The following is a 21,266-nucleotide window of genomic DNA, read 5'->3' on the forward strand; positions in this document are numbered from 1 at the left end:
AACTGTAGCACTGTCTAGAGAACTATGGGCCAGATGTAGGTAGCCCAAGACCGGTCGGAAACGGCCGAAAATACCGATTTTCGGCCGTTTCCGACCGGTATTGGGCTATGGAGATGTAGGGGCTCAAAAAACATACAGATTCGGTAATTTTACCGAATCGGTAATTTTACTGAATCGGTAAAATTACAGAATCGGTAAATTTACTGATTCTGTAAATTCGGTAAATTTACCAATCGGTAAAATTACCGAATCTGTATTTTCAGATGTAGGTAGCACTTTGAACAGTGCTTCAGGCCTTTCAGGATTCGGTATTTACCATGTAATACAATTGCATTGTAAATACCGAATCCCTGTGTACATGCACATCTGTGCATGTACACCTGTGCCATGTGGCACACAGACATGCCCTAAGTGCATGTATGTGTGCCACATGGCGCACAAGCCAGTTCCAGGGGTGCAACAGGGTGTCAAAGTGACACCCTGTCCCCCTTTGCAATTCGGTATTTTTACCGATTCTGTAAATACCGATTCGGTATTTGCTATTAAATCCTATGGGCTTCAAGGGGCCATAGGATTCAATAGCAAATACCGATTCGGTAGGTACCGAATCGGTAAATACCGAATCTTACCGATTCGGTAAAAAATACCGAATTTTTACCTACATCTTATTTACCGATTCATAAATACCGAATCGGTAAAATTCGGTATTTATGAATCGGTAAATGAGATTTACCTACATCTGGCCCTTAGAATGAGGAATTGCCACTGTGACCAGACGCACAGATTCAGCACTGCCTAGAGTATTTAGAATAGGGGAGTTATTGACGGGCCCGGAGAAGCAGCTAGTAGTATTGTCTAGAGGACTATATGTATAAGTGAGCGGAAAGAAAGAGGCAACTCTTCATCTGAGAATGGACTAGCACTTGTTTAAAGAACAGTAACTGTAATATTATACACCCATAGATCTTTATAAAATAAACCCACACAAGTCAGATACAGGCCCCAGATTCGAACAGGCCCAGTGCAGACTTAATTCACATGGTGTGGAATTGCTGCAATATAAGGAAATACTAGGAAGAGGGCGTGGCTTGAGCGCCGAGGGTGATGGCGGCGTGAGCCCAGAGCTCCGTGCCTCTTCCCCTCAATTATCCTGGCGAACTAGGCAGAGAGCCCGCTTGAGCCCCGGCACCGCACGAGTGAACAGTGGTGACCGGCGAGGCGAGGTGTGAGCGGCTGGGGAGGCTGTATTGGTGAGCGCGGCCGCCGACCATTGAGGCTGCCGGAGCGGAGGGAGGAAGACAGCGCTCAAGATGGCGGCCGCGGCGGAGCCCTGTGAGCTCGGAGTTTGACCGGCTGCCCGCGCTGCCATGGAGGTCTGATTGAGTGCGGCCGCCGGCCTTGGGGCGTACTGCGGCGGGCCCCCCTGAGGCGGGAGACTCTTCTTGACCCCCCGGCTGCGGTGATACCGCGGAGGACAGCGCTGGAGGAGGCGGCCGCCCGGGCGTGCCTTGGCGGGCAGAGCTCCGAGACTGCATCCAGAGTCGGGACAGCTGGCGGAGCGGGAACCCGAGCCGGGCCTCAGCCGTGCCAGGAGGTGAGCGAGGAGGAACTGTATAGCGGACCGGGGGAGGGGGAACGCTGATTCGAGCGCCCCCGACCCACCGGCGCTGGTGGTGCCCCTCCATTGAGGCTTGATCGGACTGAGGGGACCAGGAGGCGTAGACCGCAGAGCTGCGGAGGCACCCCAGCAGCGCCAGGTTCCCTGAGGCGCGACAGTGCAGGCGCAGTAGCCTTGGCGGAGAGGGGCCGGCTGCCGCGGGTCCCGGAGGGCGCGCAACGAGGAGGGTCGGCGGAGAGCCCTGATCTCCCCTCCCGAGCTGCAGCGGCAAACGCTGGAGGAGGGCAGTAACCGCGCAGCACGACCGCCTAATAACTTGGTGCCGGACGCACTGCAGGAGCCCAGGGGGGCACAGGCTATCGGACGGACGACAGCGACAAGGCCCTGCCAAAATGGGGAAGCCAAGACCCAAGGCGGAGGAGGCGGAGAAGTCGGATGCGGCGGAGGGTGGCCCTATTGAGCAGTCGGAGCTGCAACGATTGCAGGATCGCATTTTGGACGCCATAACAGCCACGCGTGACGCGCTCCACGATGATATAGCGCAAGTGGCGTCGGGGCTTGGCCTGCTCCGGGCGGACCAAGATAAATTGAAGGACAGGGTCAAGGACACTGAGACTGCGGTTAAAGACCTGACGCCCGCACAGAAAGTGCTGGAGAGTAAACTTACAGAGGCCCTGGACCGCATTCGCACCCTGGAAAGGCGAGCGGAAGACGCGGAAAATAGGAGCCGGCGCAGCAATGTGAGGATCGTGGGCGTGCCGGAGACGGTAACGAACATGGTGGCCTATCTGGACGAATGGTTGAAAACATTGGGGTCACCGGAAGGACTGTCGCCGTTTTTCACACTGGAACGTGCCCACAGGGTCCCGTCTGGACCGCCTAAGCCGGGGCTCCCACCCAGACCAATCATAGCCAAGTTGCTTCATTACAAGGACAGAGACCTGCTCCTGCAAAAAGCTCGGGAGGATGGCCCATTTCAGATTGCGAACAGCAGGGTCACGCTCTTCCCTGATTTCACCTTTGAGACGCAGAAGCAGCGGGCCTCCTTCCTCACAATTAAAAAGGAAATGCGTACTGAAGGGATCTCCTACTCCTTGCTTTTCCCAGCCAGGCTCCGGGTGGTGGTGGACGACAAGACGCTCTTTTTTAACGCGGCAGCGGACGCTTGGGACTGGTGGGAAACATACAAAGCAGGAACCGGTGGGGCCAGAATACGGGAGGAAAGAGAAAAGGAACGTGCACGCTCGCCACCACGGCCACGGAAATCGAACAGGCTGCGGATGCGGAAGAAGGGGAAGCACGGACCGACGGCCTCCCAGACTGAAGCTGAACGACAGGCCGCTTTGCTTGAGGTGGTGAAGTTGGGGCGGGATGGGAGCCCCGGCTCTAAACGTGAAACGGATTCGGACACGCATGTGTCGGCCTCGGGGTCGGAATCGGACCTCTCTAGCGTCCATCGGGCCGAGGGACCACTGGTGACGCCGCAGACGGCGGAAGAGATCCTGAATATCTGAACTGCCTGTGATGGACTATGGGTAATGTTTGGGGCGCTAGGCGGGGGCCCATAGCTCCATGCACACGAGGGCCGGGGCACGCCAGTGGGCTCGGAGCCAGACAACTATGGGGGATTGGGGAAGGGGCGGGGGCGGGCGGCGCGGCTCCCTTCTGGACGAGGCCGCGCTCCGTAGGCCCTTAAGGCACCCACGGCTGCGGCCGTGTAGTAGCGACCTGGGTCAATCAGGTGCGGGTGTTTGGATGGGGACTGATATCTCGATATTGGGGCCTGTTCTGGGGGAGAGGGGGGGTTCCACAGTTGGGGTTTGTTTGCTCTCTTTAAAGTCATTGACCCTGGGTATGCCATGGGACGGACAGTTGGGAGGTTTTGTTTTGTTCAGGGGGGGTACCACCACCGTCGAGGGGCAGGCACTGAGGAGAGAATTCCGACAGGATCATTGGGACAATGGCTAGTGCGAATCATTTGAACTGCATAACCTGGAACGTACGGGGCCTACACACTATGCAGCGCAGACACAAAGTACATGCCTTTTTAGTGCGGAGGGGGGTGCACATTGCACTATTACAGGAAACGCATCTCACGAAGCAGGAGGGGACAGCGCTGCAGAGGAGGTGGAGGGGTCAGGTCTATCACACCTGTTATTCAGCCTACGCTAGAGGAGTACTGATTTGGATTAGAGCAGGCACACCATTCCAACTCACGCGCCAATGGGTGGATCAAGAGGGGAGGTATGTGGTGGTGGAAGGGAAGCTGGGGGGCAGGGATATTGTGCTGGCTAGTATATATGCCCCGAACACCGACCAACTAGCTTTCTTTGCGAAACTATCAGGGACGCTGGCTCGCTCCCTGGCGGGCCCGGTCCTGCTGGGAGGTGACTTTAACTCCATAGCTGACCCCTCCTTGGATAGATCCCACCCCCCACTGCAAGATTCCCCGGTGCATAGATTGTCTAGAGGCAGGAGGGAGTGGCAGGACAGTTGGGAACTGACAGACGTATGGCGAGGGCAACATCCGACTGACCGGGATTATTCCTTCTTTTCAGGGTTACATGATTTGCATGTCCGATTGGATGCGATACTATGCTCCCGGAGTGTGCTGCCGTCAGTCACTGGGTCGGAATACCTATCGAGAACGATCTCGGACCATAATCCACTCTTGGTTCGGCTGGCGTGGGTAGCTGAGAGGCCCAGGGTCCCGACCTGGAAATTGAAGCCCGAGACTCTGGAGGACCCCCTACTTGGGGCGGCCCTGGAGGAGGGGATGAACTTGTATTTCGCGGAGAACGAGGGGACGGCGGCCACTAGGGCCATAGAATGGGACACCTTTAAAGTGGTGGCGAGGGGTATCTGTATCAAGGAATACGTAGGAGTGAGGAAGGTGTTGCTGAGCGATCTAGATAAGGCGGACGCCAAGCTGAGGGAGGCAGAAAGGGGACGGCCCGGTCACCCGGATCTCCAGGAGGCGCTTTGCTCGGCTAGGGAAGAGGTGGCCATTGAAGTGGAGAGGCTCCGTGCCTTTGATTATAGGCGGTACGTGCTGCGATCCCATGTCGACGGAGATAAATCAGGCACCCTTCTTGCCTGGCTCTCGAACCCCACTAAGCGCTGCTCTCCCATACTACAGCTACAGGATGCAGCTGGCCTGGTACAGCACACTCAGCTGGGCATAGTTGATGGATTTCAAAAATATTATGAGGGCCTATATAAGAGTACCCCAGGCGACCGGGGGGGATTGGCCAAGCCTTTTTTGAACGGCCTAGTACTGCAGAGGCTGGGGGAGGAACAGGCGAAGGAGCTGGGGTCGGATATTGACATAGGGGAGATTAGGAGGGCGGTGCGGAACATGGCTCGCAACAAATCACCGGGGATAGATGGGCTACCCATAGAGTTCTATAGTAAATATTTGGACGTCTTGGCGCCGCGGCTCCTGATCGTCTACGGAGAGGCCAAGGCAGCGGGCCGCCTACGACAGTCCATGCGGGAAGCACTTGTAGTGCCACTACTGAAGCCCGGCAGGGAGGGCAGTGACCCCGCGTCTTACCGCCCGCTCTCTATGCTCACTGCCGATTACAAGATCTTGAGCTCTATCCTGGCGACGAGGCTCCTGCCACATATGCCGGGACTGGTGCACGAGGACCAGAACGGTTTCATACCGTCCCGTAACACCACGATCAACGTTAGGCGACTTGTCCGCCTCATGGACGAGCTGGAGGGGGGGGTCGGTTCTGAGCTGGTCCTCTCGGTTGACATCGAAAAAGCTTTCGACAGCCTGGAATGGGACTATCTCTATGCGGTTATGGAACGATTTGGTCTGGGAGCTGGCTATATCCAATGGACACGGGTCCTATACGCGGATGCGATAGCAAGGGTACGAGTAGGGGCGACAGTGTCCCACCGCTATCCGGTGGAAAGGGGCACCCGCCAAGGTTGCTCCCTGTCTCCGCTTCTGTTCGCGCTGGCTATCGAGCCCCTAGCGGCTGAGGCCCGGACGGGACGGCACTTTCTCGCGGTGCGTGCTAGGGACGGACAGCAGTTCATCTCGCTATATGCTGATGATTTGTTGATGTTCCTAAACGACGGGGCCGCGGATCTAGTGGGCGCAGAGGCACTGCTGGAGCGGTTCGGCACATTGTCGGGTTTGAAGGTTAACTGGCCCAAGACGGGCTTGTTCCCGCTACGGGAGGGAGCTGCTCGGCCGAACCACCGGCCGGCACTAGCCTGGGAGCCTGCCTGCATTAAATACCTGGGGATCCATATTTACCACAAGGCGACGGACTTGCTTGAGGGTAACTTGGGGCGATGTGTGCGAGGACTGAAGGGCTGTATGGCCTTCTGGGCCACGTTGCCGCTCTCAGTGGCGGGCAGGATATCCCTATTGAAGATGGTCGCCCTGCCGCGGTTATTGTACTACTTCCGCACGCTTCCAATCTGGATACCTGGCTCCTTCTTCCGGCAGCTCCGATCTCTGATCACAACGTTTATCTGGGGTGGAGGGCGGTGCAGGGTGGCGCTGGCGACGCTCACCCGCCCGAAGGATGAAGGGGGACTAGCGGTGCCGGATTATGAGCTTTATTATTTGGCGGCTCAACTGCAGGTCTTCACGCAGGAGGTGGCACGAGTATATCGGGGCCCGGAAGACGGAAGGCTACAGGGAACGCCCCGCCATGTTTTGGCGTATATCACCCTTCAACAGCGGATTGACGGTCGAGACTTAACATTGGAACAACGCACGTACCGTCAATGTTGGAATCGAGTGCAGAAGAGGGCGGGAATTCGGCGCCCATATGCTCCGGAGATCCCTCTGGGTATGCTAACGGCGTTGCCACATGGAGGCGACTGGTCGCACCTACAGCGATGGGAGGAGGCGGTTGTGCAGGTGATTGGAGACCTTTACGAAAATGGAACGTTACTCCCGTTCCAAGCACTGCTGGAGCGCTTTGACCTCCCGAGAGGGGGATTTCTCCTTCACGCGGCAGTGTGCAGGGCAGTACAGACCCACTGGGGAACGGGGCTAGAGGAACCTGCGACGGCAGCAGCATGCCAATACACCATGATGTCGGCGGGTACAATCAAGGCGGTGACGTGCCTCTACAGTAGAATGGTGCGAGAGAATCTCCCTCCTCTCGCGTCGCTGAAGGCCAAGTGGGAGGAGGACCTGGGTAAAGACATATCTGACACGACGTGGGCGCAGCTAGTGCGCAGGGCTCGCAACAGTACGAGAAATGCTAGGTTCCAACTTATCCACTTCTATATTTTGCATAGGGCGTATATGACCCCGGGGAGGGTTAGGAGGTACTTTGGAACGATAGAGGCGACCTGCCCCCGTTGTCCGGAAGAGGGGGCTGAATTGGTGCATATGCTGTGGGCGTGCCCGGCTCTTCGGGAATATTGGCAGGCCATAGGTGACGTGTTGAACGAGGTTACTGACAGGACCATCGCTTTTGGCCCGGCGGAGTGTCTCTTGCATTGTTTCCCTCATACCCCAAAAACAAACTCACAAGCAAGTTTATAGATATGGGATTGATGGTGGCTAAAAGAGAGATCACTAAGCACTGGAAGGCAAGGGTGGCTCCGACTCCCAGGCGGTGGCTGCAAGAATTTCTTAAATGGGCGATCGCCGACAGCACACACAGGTACCAGCTAGCGCGCAGGACCCCTAGCCAGGCAGCGACTGAGACAGCGACTTCATGGGAAGTGATGGTGCAGGCCCTTAAAGATAGCGAGGAGGACGGGTTGGAGGAGGCCCCTGATGCGGAAAGGGGCAAGCTGATGACCCAGGGGCAGCAGGAACACATGGCCGACAAAGAACGCACACTGGAAACATGGGAACGACCGCTGCCAGGGCCCTTAGACAGGTGGTGGGGGGGGAGGCGGGGCTGGGGGAGATCACCGGTTTAGCTCAGGGGGTGGGGGTTGGGGCTCATCGCGTTGGTTAGATGAGGCATAAAAAGTAGTCATGCACACACTCCTGTAGCTAACTACTCCTGCACCTTTAGCATCAGGCATGGGGGAGCCGCAAACTTATTGCCGCCCAACCCCCGGGTTGTGGGCAAGCAGGCTGTGTATGAGGCATCAGGAACTATTACGTAACGGCTCATTGTAATTGTGATGTATATTTGTGATTTGGCCTGTTTTGGCATGACTGCAATAAAAACTATTTAAAAAAAAAAATAAGGAAATACTAGGAAATAAAAGTAGAAGACTACAATCAACTATAGTAAAAATAATATAACCAACCCCTACAGCACTGTCTTCTGGATCTCTATGCAAGTCCCCTCTAAAAAGAAATTACAATATAGATTTGTGTCCTTGGGTCTAGTCCTAGCAAAGAGTTGGATAGTCATCCAATGGATGTCCAAAGTAAGCCGAGAGATAGAGGATTGGAAAGCAGATCTGAGTGAATGGACATTAACAGAAGAAAAAAAACATGTTGCAAGTATGAACAGAGGAGAAATTCAAATAAGATCTCGTTGCAAGGTCCCAACTGCTGGGAAAGCGCGTAAAGACAGATGGAGACAGTAGCTCACAAACATAAAACAGCAAGGAGACAATCACAAGAAAATAACCAGGAGCCCTGGTGAAAGGAACCAAATACAACTCAAATGAAATGGTCTTTTTCAAATTCTGAAAAATATTAATATGATGCGTGTTTACCAGTATTGCCGCATGAAACAAACGAAATGGCATAAGTCACAGAATTAGGGTGACCATATTTTGGGAAGCAAAAACCAGGACAGGCCAGACATAAAAGTAGGTCTAGCCTTTAGACTTACCTCTGTCAGGCATGTCCCTGTTTTTGTGTAGCGCTGTAAATGTGTATATGTATATACGAGCAAGGCGACTGAGATCGTTGAAACGCGTTTGGTGGAGGGCACAGCAATGCACTTAAAAGAATGAAAAAATAAATAAAGTTACAGCGGCTGCTGTTAAATTCAAGAGTCCGTCTCTCTCGTCTTCTTCGGCGTGGATATATATCACGTAGACAGTGGTTGTCGGATATATATATATATATATATATATATATATATATATATATATATATATATCTCAATTCCAAGCTCTCTCAAACCTCCAAACTTCGGCGACAAAGACTGCATGAACTCCTCTTCGTGGTAATAGGGAAATTATTTTATTGCTCTCTTCTGCCTGCCATGACGCGTTTCGGACGGTATAACGGCCTTGATCACATATATATAGGCACATAAATAATAATAATATTAAATAAAAAATGATTAGAAAAAAGGAAAAAACACATTGGCAGTAGGAAACAACTGCACACAAATTGTACTTTACATACTGTTGTAGACTCAAAGTGTTTGTAAACTGCTGCAGTCTACACACAATACTGCTATAGTCTAGAAAATAGATTTACTATAGAATAGGCTAGGTCTTCCAAGCGAGGCTTGCGAACCACCCTCTTGTAACCTGTAAAAGGGGTGGGAGGATATAACCTATCGCGGAATCCCACCCAGTGCTATGCACGGCTAGGCCAAATTGAGGAGGTTTTTAAATCCCTTCCCAATGCTTACTTGTCTACTTTTATTTGTGACTAATTGCAAGATTAGAATTACAAAGGGTAAGGCATATCCTCTGGAAGAGAATTTAAAACCAATGAAGACCAGATAAAACTTGCACACGCCTTGCACTGTAGTGCATTCCTCGTTTTAGGAATTCCCTTATGCATCTTTTTATTATCATATGTGATCTTTACCACAGAGATTCAAGTAACTGATTATTACCACTCACTGTATATTAGTGAAAAGAAACATGCTTCAGAGCACAAAATACATGTGACATTTATGAGCTACTACTAAAACAAGCATTTGCAATGCAATAGGTCTCGCATTAGGAAAGTTTGAGCTATTGGTATTGTAAATGGCAAATTTTGTATTTATGTGTTGGTTTTGAAAATAGCTAAATTAATAGCTTTGTCATTTTTAATGCCAATAGTTTTAACTTTCGCAAATGTGACACCTATAGCATTTGTAATGCAATATGTGTTGTATTTACGCGACTTAGATGTATTGATATTACAAATAACGATGGCTTTTATTTTTGTTTAATAATTAAAACTTAAATAAAAGTTATTGTAATTTATAATGGCAATAGCTTAAACATTTGTAAATAACTTTTGTGAAGATTATGTTCAGTGTATTTTATTGTGATGAAAATCCAAGAACAGAAGTGAAATATTAACATCTTTTTGTGACATTTGTAATATGAAATGGTAGCTTTATAGGAATGATGACAAGGAGAAAACTGTAAGACTTGCTATTATAGTTTTATAGGAGGCTTATTAGAGAGTAGAGCAGCTGTGAACGTATATATGTAATTTAATGGGAGCTGTGGCAAAGGTAGAGCAGACGGGCACGAAGCTATAGTTAAATGAGACGCTTAAGAAAGGTAGGAAAGAAGCATGGACTTGTAGTTTGATGGGAGACATAACAAAAGTAAACAACAGTGATGCGGGCTTGTAATTTGAGAGGGATTATAATGGAAGTAAACTATAAAGGCAGAAAATGGTATTTAAATGTGAGGTATTGTGGGAAAGCGGAGGAGCAGAGACAAGTAATATAATGGGGATGTTTGTTGAGGGTACTGGTGTGGGGGGACTTTGTAGATTTTGTAATTTTTGTGACTAGAAGAAGCAGAGATGGTGCCACTGAGAAAGCCACCGAAGTTCCTTTGCGAGAGTTTTACAACAAAGCAGGAAACGAATTAACGTGGCATGGCGCCAGTCGCAAGTTGAACACATGCTGTTTCACAACAGCAGATGCTAGCGCGTATTTATGAGCGTGTTTGCAGGATTACCTAGTCAATGGAAGAAGACAGCAGAGGAATTGTTGTATTTATAGAAAGCATAGGTATGGAATTGTAGTTTAATAAGAAGCTTAACAGGGTTAGAAGACACGGACATAAAAAGTGTTATATAACGGAAGAGTAAACGGGAGGGTAGAGCACCCTGTGATTAACTTGTAATTTAACAGCAGAGGCAGACGATAGAGGCTCGGAGTTGTAATTTGAAGGGGAACATGGCATAATAAACTATAGGTATATAGCTGTGGAAACTTGTTAAGGGACTTGTAGAGAAGTAAAAATGTTTGCAAATGCAACATAATTAATATGTACGGTGTTAAGATAGCAATGCTGTTAGTGACAATGCACATTAAGGGCATATAATTGCAGCACGATAAAAGTGTTGTTCATAATTAAGCGGAGTAAACAGGGCTGTAGCTACATAGAAATAGTGCAGGTTTGAAATAGACAGACACTATGCTGTATGTAAATTTAATTGGTGACTAGGCTAAAGTGAAGGGATGTAAGGGCTAAGTGCAGTACGAGTAATAACAGTTTTAGAGCGTAGGGGTTATGTGTATTGTTAAAGTAAATATAATAATATTAAAAAGCACACAAAAAGATTGTGCTTCCGTAAAAAAAAAAAAGCACCAGTAAGTAAAGTAAAGAGCAGAAATGTTTTCTTCATCGCATTCATTCAGCTTCTTTTTTTATTGAAGCACTTGAGGGGTTTGGTCTGATTTCAGGGCGCTCGGGGCAATACCTGTGAAGGCTCGTGTGTATGTGTTCTATTTATAACATATCTGTGGGTCCAGTAATAAGGTGCGGGCGCTTCTAGAGAATCTGCAGCCGCCCGATAGCTCCAATTTTGTTTTGCAATTTAACGCGTGGATGCAATTGTAGCAGGAGAATGATGTAATGTGCCTCAAAGTCAATTTTAGCCGCGTCATTGATTAAAGAAAGGCGTGTCTTTTTCCTCCTCTGCCCAGGACAGCTCATAGGTAGACACAGGCTCCCACACTCCACTGACGGGGTGGACTCACTCAGGGGTCTGTGGAGACTGGTGGAGGAGGGGGGGGGAAGGGAAGAACAGGAAGGGGGGGTGAGAGAAGTGAAGGAATGCGGGGAGAGAAAGGGGGAGGGGGCTCTGAGGGTGAGAGTAAAGGGGGAGCTGAGAACCCCACATAAAAAGAGGGATAATGAGAGGGAGTGAGAAGAGAGAGGGAGACAATGGGGGAGACTTGATGAGAGAGTGAGTGACAGATGACACGGAAGAAGAGAGTAAAAACAAACAGTCACGGGCTGAGCCGCCTTCGCTTCGACATGCACACACTGTATGGGGGCTGTAATGGCAGAGCCAAGGGCGGGGCGCTGTAATTGGAAGAAGTGACACAACAAGGCAAGAAGAGGGAGAGGGGACATACAGCGAGAGAGAGGAGACAAAAAAGACTGCGGGAGCCCTGGCAATGGGATAGGGTGGAAGAGGGAGGGAAGCAAGAGAGAAGACGACTGAGAGGCGTTATTTGGAGGTAGAGCAGCACTGAGGGGAAAGGGCCTTGGTGCCAACGGATTGCGAGGGAGGGAGAGGAGCGCAAGGCAGAGAGTGGGGACGGAAGGAAAAGAAGAATAGCCAAGTAGGAAAGTGAAAGGCGAGGATGTCTAAAAATGCTGCGTGCGGGGGTGGGGGGGGTTGCAGCGGGGCTACAGGGCAGGGAGAGGGAGGAAAAAACAGCTGTGAGAGAGCATGATGGGGTGAAGCAGGAGAGGGCAGAGAGATAAAGACAAGCCGGGGTGCCAACCTTCGTGTAGCGCTGTGAGGAGGAGGGAGGGGGGAGAGAGTGCGCTGTGCATACCAATGGCGAGGTTAGCAGCGAAGGGGCCTGAAGCGCATCAGCAGGCGAGCCCTAAAGAGAGCCAAAATGGATCAAGGGAGCAGCAGGGCAGGGGGAGAAAGGAGGGGTGATTTTGCGAGGCTTCTGGCAGGGGGGCGGGGGGAGAAAGGAGGGGCAGCGGAATGCGTGCGAGGGGAGGAGAAGTGTGGCAGGCAGATGTGCGGCCTGGTGAGGGGGCGGGAATGCGAGCCTGGTGGGGGCAGGCGGATTAGGGAGATGCTTGTGCTTGTGTGGTCACGTGACCCGCTTTGTGGCCACGTGACCTCACATGCACTGTGAAGAAACGCCAGTGGTTTCACTAGCTGATCGAGCACTTGAATTCTCCCCCATTTCCCATTGCTTCGCAATGGTAAAGGACGAGACCTAAAAACAGAAGCCATACTTGCCACTATAAAACAAAAGCAGGCGGGTGCCGCGATGTCTTGGGTGGAATAGGGGAAGAGCATTAAAGAAAATAGTGCTCACCAACTTATAAAGCAGACCATATAACAACACCAGTAAACTGTCCAGTCAAAAAGGGAGGTTACAAATGCAGACAAAGCAGTACCAAGGTTGGAATAACAAGCCTAATAACCACTTCGAAGCCCGCATTTACGAAGGAAAATGGCACAAGCCAATTAAAAATGTAGGCGGAGAGTAGGCAGGGCTTCAAAGCCATACTCCACTACTGCATGCCTCGCAGCAGCGCATGTGCTGCCCAGGCTCGACCAATAAACAACAGTAGCATCAGTGGAAGGACAGCAATCAAGCTGAAGCAATCAATACTTGGTCCATGCTCCAGTCGAAAGAGGAGGAAGTGAAGCCAGCATGCACTGGGCAATTAGAAAGCATCAAATAAGAGTGACAATGAAACGAACTATAAGTGATTACAACTCCCTAGAATAACATAGGCTAGCACCTGGGCAACCTCAGGGTTGCCTGCTCCATTATGGTACAGCCAAAATATGTCTTGTTTGGTATCGAAACAACTTGCCTTCTCACCCCCGACATGATTCTAATGCCAGAGCAATGTAGCATGCACCCAAGTGACTACCTTATAGGTGCCCACCTGGTTGCCATAGCCTTTCCTGTGCTCTGGCTGCCAGTCCGCACCTGCTACAGCCAAGACAACAATCCGACCCCCTGCCAGGAGGTTTGAACTCTCTCAGAAGTCAATAACAATTACCTGGACAGGAAAGAGGTGACACTTCCCTCCCTGACAGGATGGCTGGATGGCTAGTGAAGTGGAACATCAAGGCAGTGAGCGTCAAAGCATTCACTGCCTCTAATATACATCCAGGCTGACTCCCAAAGGAAGGAACAGCTGTTCCCCGTTCCCCGTGCCCCCAGGGACATTTGCACCTGGGCAGGCGGAAAAATTATGTAGTCAAGAGGTGTACACCCACAGAAGGCTAGCCACACATCTAGGGCGGGCTACCTAGCATGTACAGCTAAGTAAGGATTCTGCCTGTGGCAGAATAGAGGTTTCTCGGTTGAAAAGGTGACAAATACCCCAAGATGTGGTCACCTCAGAGGCAGATTAGCCACAGGGGCTAGTAGCTCATTGGCTACTTGCACCATGGCTATTTGCACTCACACCCTTACCGCCTCCAAATCTAGGATTTGAGGGGCACCCCTGACACCAGAACCTCAGTTCTAATCTGGCTTGCAACGGAGAACAGACGAGACCAGAGTCTGCAACAAGAGGAGCTGTACAAACCAAAGGTGCGATACCCTGCACTTGTGACAACCTTCCTGGAACTGCACAACTTGGACTTGTCCCGGACTGAAGGCCGGTTCCCCCAGTCAGATGGGCTCCTTTGAGAGCCAAAGGCAACTCCAGACTCCCCCAAAAACAATAAACGAGAACGAAAGAATCGCTGGCCATATGAGGGTTCACCCACATGGTCCAGTGCATAGAGGGAAACATAGTCCTGACCTCCATAAATATTCAGGCAGCTACCGTTTTCCCCCAGACGTCTGGATATTGAAACCACTTCTTGCTGACCTTACCGCTGCCAAAACCTTGTTGGTAGCCAGTCCCGCAACCACCACCTTTACTCGAAGAAACACTGCAACATCTTCATCAGACGCCAGTAGTGGCCCCTTTGTCGAATTTTTTTACCCATTTCCTCACTAGCAGCGTGTAAGCGGTAAAACCAGCTTTCCGGCTGCTCCCGTTTCAGCACCATGGACAGCCAGGACAACTCTGCACCCAGGCTACTCGAGTCAGGTAAAACCAAAAAAACTGTTGTGGCTTGGTCCTGGGACCCGCATCACTTTAATCCATCTTGGCTCCCACGCTACTCGACCAACAAGGGACCGATTTTCACTAGTGCTTTTTACCATGGACAGCAATGCTAAAGTTTTGCAGTATTGTGCACTCATTTAATTTTACTTCTAAAATCCATAACTCTGGTTAAACTATCGGACTGACTTTGTTTAGGTATCTAAATTTATATAAAAATCTGCTTTATTTTTTATAAAATTGTCAATTACTTATCATCCATGTTGGTACGCTGAAGTGCTTAACACGTGTTCCTCTAGTAAAGCCTGACTGCTCTTTGTCACTCAACCAGGACTGAGCTATGGATTTAATATTGTGAATCCAACGACCATCTTTGGGGTATTGCAAGAGTATTACATAGTGAAACCTAACCAGCCTCACTGACAATATTCCACTTTCCTACAATATGGAAATGCTTTGGTACTTAACAACATTACTACCAAACTGTTGAAATAAGAACCTCTCCTGCATCGCGTATAGTGGTGTTCCCCTGCCCTGAGTGCCGAAAAGTGAGCACCTAGTACGCGTTTTTTTTTTATTATTAATTCTGGCCCTGTCTCACACTAATATAGAGTCTGCACACAGGTCTATAACTGTTGCATCCCAGGAATGAGGACCGGAATCTGTTCTGTGACCTGGAGGGGTGCACTAAGCATGCCCTTGTACACTGACAGTGGACGAACTACCCTGTCATCAATCAATCAATCATGGATTCCTAGAGCGCACTACTCGCCTGTAAGGCTGCCATAGGATCAGTGCCTTATGCTGTGGCATTTTGGTAAACCAAATGTTTCCACACCTGCAGGTACAGTGACGTGAGTAATCTACTCAACCTAACTGCAATGCACTTAACCCATAAACTTGTCTCAAACGAACTGATCCTAGGCAAACATTTTATTTCACCAAGTTGCCTTTTTCTTCATTATCGCATTGGAGAGCAACTTCAATATATCAGTTCAGCATGTCTGCTTTACATAAAACTCTTGTTGTTTGATTTAATAAATTAACCTTTTGCTCCATGTATAATAAATATCGTGCCCACATGGAGGGTACACATGATCCCTAACTTGCCTCTTAGTTAGCATTGTTATCAGGGAGAGGGCAGGGATGTTTCTCACTTCGTACTTAGAAACTCCCTCTTTTAATAAATATATTACTAAAGCAACACGTGGTAGTGTACTGTCATTTACAGACAGACATTTTCCATTGAAATGATGACAAACTTTCCCACTAACATGCAGATTTACTGATAAAACTGTATAGTGTACAAACCATAATGTGTGGAAATCAGGTTTCAGCAAATATGTACCATTTGCACATCACCAAGTAAAGATTTGTTTCCAGCTTATCGTTGTTTCCATTTTACTTCAGATTTACATAAAGTGCTTTGCTAACTAACTACTGAAGTAAATGTTGAAATATCTATACAGTTCATTTACAATTTATTTAAATATTGTATGACTAGCACAGTTTTCAGTTTACAAAATCATCTAACTTTGCAGAGAAAGAAAATAAAAAACACCAATCTCCAGAATAAAGTAAGCAGCAATTTAATAAAAGGTATAGGCTGCCATTTGAGCTCTGTCTTTGAATGCGCAGCAAATAAGACAAGATAAAAACAAGATTTAAATGCATCTTTATTGCTCATTAACTATCTGAATGAACCGAACACCTGTTCTGTGTCAGCTCCAGACCTGACCAGTAAGCCTTACAAATATCTTGCCCTGATAAAATGGGACTCGCCACAGCGAGAGGGTGACTAGATTTCTCGAGGCATGCAGAGTGGAGGCCTACGAGCCTGCTTGTGAAAAGTTTTGCTTCTATGCCCTAACCCAGATCCTAGTAATTGGCTGAAACCAGGTTACAGTTGCCTATGGAAAGGCAAGGTGACAAGTGTAGGAGGTATGACAGAATGGGATCAGTTCATTATGTGCATGAGAAACTTGATCGTCTGTGTAGTTACTGATTGAGTGGTCCCAGTAACTATTTACTCTGCTAATGTTAGTGGGCCTGATGTCGAGGAGGGTTGTGACTTACTGCAAGATCAATGGTGCTCAAGCAGAACCTAAATTTTGGTGTGATCCAAATTATGGGGTGTTTCCGAATATTGGAGTTTGGCTCCCAAAGGGAACACCAAATCACAAATGAGATCCATGGGCTTATCTGAGAGTGGGCGTATTTATGTCTGTGGACAAACGCATGCTCTCCAGAAATATGCGTTTGATCTCACGGATAGAGGTTCAAATATCGGCAAGCCGAATCAAAGTTCCATCCTTACGAGGTCAGCCAAATGAGTACCATTAAGTCAGCTAATAATAATCACCTGTCATCCTGATAATGTCAGATGTGTAATTGTGTACTGAAACTAATTGTGATAATCAATGCTGTCAAATGTCCCTGTTTTTTTATTTTTGCAATAATAAAAAGATATATATATATATATATATATATATATATCACAAGGGTTCCATTTTTCCGGGGGCTCCGAACCTGCATGGCGGGCTCCTAAGGCAGGAATGGAAATCCTGCTGGGAGGCATATATATTAACAATAATCACTTGTGTACAAGATGGTAAGACGACTATGTCACCACTTTTGAGCTTTCTGAGAGTTGCTACCTTGGGTTAGTTGTTGAACCAACACAGATTAAGATTTGCTAATGTAAACCTTGGAACTGGAAAAAAGTGCTGTGAGGTCACAAAGTCATACAGAACTGGCCTTTGTTCAGAGAGCACCCTAGGCGAAACCAAATCTGGCAGCCCCCTCACACTCGCCCTCTTTAACTGTCTGTGTATTGAACATTTGGGATGAGTGCGAGGTGGGCACGATTAAGATTGAGGAAAAAAGTCAGCAGCTGTCAGAAATTTTTTTTTAATACACTTTATTGTGGCCATATGTTGTAGAGAGGCTGGAAGCTCCATCGCCCCTCTGGAGGGAGCCAGCCTGGGTCCAGCTTGCAAATGCAAAGGGTCATCATAGCTTACACTTACTGGGACAGATGGTGGTATTGCATTCTATCTAATAGCTGAGCACTGCCCTCATTTGTATGATAGTAACTTAGAAGTCGCGATCATGGGCTCAATATCAGGGACCCCTTCCCTTTAGCTCATCTGCGTTGCCCACAACCTTAATTGGGAGGCCCAGATTACCCTCAAAATAATACTTCAAAGCTTAAGCCCCGCCCTCCTCACGCCCCGCCCCGCCCCTCTTACCCTCTCCCCAGCCCTGGCACGTATCCGAGCGGCGCTGCCATGCCGAGGAAGGGCTTCTTCTTTTTGTTCATGGTGCCGGTGAGGGAGGCAGTCAGACCGGAGGCTCCCCCGGCAGCCACGGCCGAGTTCCCGGGGCCCGTCGGCCCCCCACTAGAGGAGGACATAGCAGCCATTCTGCCGAACACCGGAACTGCGCGCTTGTTTTCACATAGGCATGCTTTGCGAGCGGAAGTGTCTGGGTTCACATCTGTGACGTATTTCCGGCGACGGTGTAGACAGGAAAAGAAAGCGTGTCTGTCTCTATGGGAACTGCCGACGAAAAGCCTGGTGTTTACAATCAGAAAGAGGATGAGGACATCAAACAGGGGAAGCTATCACTTTAAGAAGTTGCCACACAGTTCTTAGTGGCAGCTCTAAACAGTTTTAAACGGCGTAGCACCATGGTTGGGATTGCACAGCGTGTGTGCGTTTTCAAAGTCCTGGAATGTGCATTGATTTAGGATCGAGTTGGCCGTTCCGAGAGGCATATTTACAAGGGCTTGATCTCCGCTTTTTTTGCTTAAAAAGCCAAAAAAGCGGATATAAAACTATCACCCTATTTACAAGAGGGTGCTAACATGCATAATCGCATGTTAGCACCCTTTTTCCCAACGCCTCCCTTTGCATCTCTATGAGTCTCTATGAGATGCAAAGTGGGCGTCACTGGGCGTATCCCGGATGGACAACCTTGCACATATCACTGATGTTCACATCGCAATATTTACAAGGCTGCCCCAGCATTTTAGCACACATTAGTTTTTGGAGAAAACCGCTGTTTTCTCCAAAAACTAACGTCTGCTAAAATGCAGACTTACCTATCCCTAACATTAGGGGTGGATTATGCTGATATGACCCATATCAGCAAGGTTATTGCCATTTTGCAGGCAACATCGCTGGAAAACCAGCGAGGTTCCCTGCAAAACGGCGATTTTACTCCACTATCTCTGGAATTTTTATCGCCCTGCAAAAACACGTTGTTAATAACGCGCTACCAGGGCGATACATTCCAGAGAAAGCCTGCGATAATAAAATTATCGCTAAGCACGACCAGCAATAATTATCGCTAGCCATTGATAATATGCCCCCAAGTAATTATTTACAGCTAAATAAGCAACTCTCTTCTGTGTTTTAAATGGAAAATTATAATTGTAGCTACTTTGTATCCCATAGTGCCTGTTTACTATTTAAAACTGCAGGTAATCTACCATTAAGGGTACTGTCACTTTCAAATTTAGCAAGTGTGGGTACTCTGCCCGTCAGTGGCTGCCTATTTAAAACAGTGACTTCGATATGCGGAAAGCTAAGGAATGAACACAAAGTCTGTCAGTTTTAAAATGTCCTCATACGTTTATATACACTTGTTAGCAATGAAATATCCATACAATGATCACGTTTCAACTTGAAATACTCAATCCATTGTTTAGAGTCTACACCCTTGCATAGGATTTACACTACAGATATCATCTGCAGAGCCTGTGGTCGCTATTGCTTAGTTGTCAAATGCACTTTGTTTTAACCAGTGTAGATATGAAAATAATGTTCAACTATGAAGTGACCCACGTGAAGCTGTGAACACGGTTACATTATTCACTGTTACTTAATAGAGGGTACTACATGTAACAGTTCAGTGTTTTGTTTCCAGAAGGATGAGATGCTGAGCAAGCCATGTTGGCATTTAAGTTTGTAAAATACTTATTACTCACATATATCAGCAGTGAGAACTTCAAACCCGGAGCAGCCCTCCACCCCTTTCCTCACTTTCTGTTAACAATTAAGCACAGTCTTATTCTCAATGGCGATATTGGAAGGACCAGTTTTTTTACAGGCCTGCCAGAAGAGATAGTCTGAGATCCTTCAGCCACACAGTCACATTAATTGGAATGGACGCACCATGGAGTTGGTAATCTGCGTTGGGAGCCCATTCCAACACTGTTCCTTGTTACATCCAATCCAAATTCAATGAGCATGCTACAGGATAACTTTCAAACTATGTCTATAAATCTTCTAGCCTATGAACAGGAAAGTAGCATCAGGTATGACCCTCACTGATTTTCAGACACTTATGACTGCCCCAAACCCCACAGCGCTCACCATTATCACTCTAAACTTTATGTATTAATACTTGAATAAATAAAATTCACCATTTTCCTGTTTCCTTTTTTGTGGTGTTCGCTTCCTTTTGCCTCCTCACTTCAGTGCATCTGGTATACCAAGCACACAGAACCAGCAGTAACACTGGCCCACTGACACTGCACCTGCTGCACCATTCTCCATGACTGTGACAACTCCCCCCTGCTTGCCCTTACTCGTGCCAGCACATGCTAATTCTGAGCTGAGGTGAGGAGACAACAAAATAGAAGTTTTGATTAAAGAAAACATCCATATAGAATGTATTGCAATACATTTACATTTTGAAATGTGAGCATTTTCCTCTGCAATATGGAATGCACGTGGCATGCTTTTCCAAATAAACTGTTTGCATTTCAATCGTAGATGCATGCATCTTCTTAAGTAAGCGTGAACCTACTAACTGAGGCACTCGGGGTGACACAGCTATATCTCCCTTGACTGGTACCCGCCTAACTAAACATTGGTCCACCTTCAGTATTTCCAGATCTCTCCTGGTATCTGTGACTTCCAAACCACGTGAAATCTATGAAAGGTATTGTAAACTGTGGATTTTTTTTTTTGTTCGTGTTCCAGAAGTCCGTGGCTCTGATGCTAGATTCCCATACATAAGGCTTTATGAGTCAACTATATATTTTTACAATAAATAAATAAAACTTAAAAGTATAGTTGTACACTTGTAAACATGTAAAAATAGGATAGTCTGTAAGTCTTCAGATCTCTGTATATGTAATCTTCTACTGTATAACCAGGGATGATGTTTTTAAATGGCCAGAAGGCTTAATTAGAGCTGGGTGTTAGTGGAATGTTTTGTCCGCCAAGCTCTGGGTTTTCCGACTTATTTAGAGGGGTTGGAAGTACTGTGAATCTGACACCAGAGTCATTTTGGGTCCCCATGGGACATCCTTTGGCTGATATGACATTGAATGGTCGGCCCCTGTCTGTTCTTCTTGTCCAAACATAAAAAAAGATATAATGTCTTTACTCCCACTGAGAGAAAACTTCCAGTATTTAAGGGATATTTTTTTGTTTTCCAAAAACAGACCTTGCTTGGAGAGTTTGTCTTTGAAAAACAAACATAAAAAGTGCTCACCAGCCCACGTGCTGCCATGGTATAGAGGAGTGGCTGGCACTGTTTGCTTTCAGCGAAATGCCTCTTACCATGTTGACTGGTGCACATATAGTGAAAGAATAATGTAGACTGAGCACCAACTCAAGATTTGGTGTACGCGGTACAGTGGCAGTGCTCCCACCACTCTGTCACATTGTGGCTTGGCCCTTAAATAATGCCTAAATCTGAT

At 48.1% G+C, this 21,266-nt stretch overlaps 1 protein-coding gene across 1 annotated transcript in view; it reads right to left on the reverse strand.

The window, feature by feature from the left end:
- The window catches only part of PRPF6 (pre-mRNA processing factor 6), a 206,468-nt gene extending 188,437 nt beyond the window's left edge, over positions 1 to 18,031 (reverse strand). Inside the window, exon 1 of the mRNA XM_078651660.1 lies at positions 17,800 to 18,031. Within this exon, the coding sequence (XP_078507786.1) occupies positions 17,800 to 17,972 (173 nt within the window). The 5' untranslated portion in view covers positions 17,973 to 18,031. The remainder of the gene's footprint in view (positions 1 to 17,799) is intronic.
- Between the last annotated feature and the right edge of the window lie 3,235 nt (positions 18,032 to 21,266).

Source organism: Lissotriton helveticus, chromosome 7 (genome assembly GCF_964261635.1).
Source record: "Lissotriton helveticus chromosome 7, aLisHel1.1, whole genome shotgun sequence".
In the NCBI taxonomy this organism is placed as follows: Eukaryota; Metazoa; Chordata; class Amphibia; order Caudata; family Salamandridae; genus Lissotriton; species Lissotriton helveticus.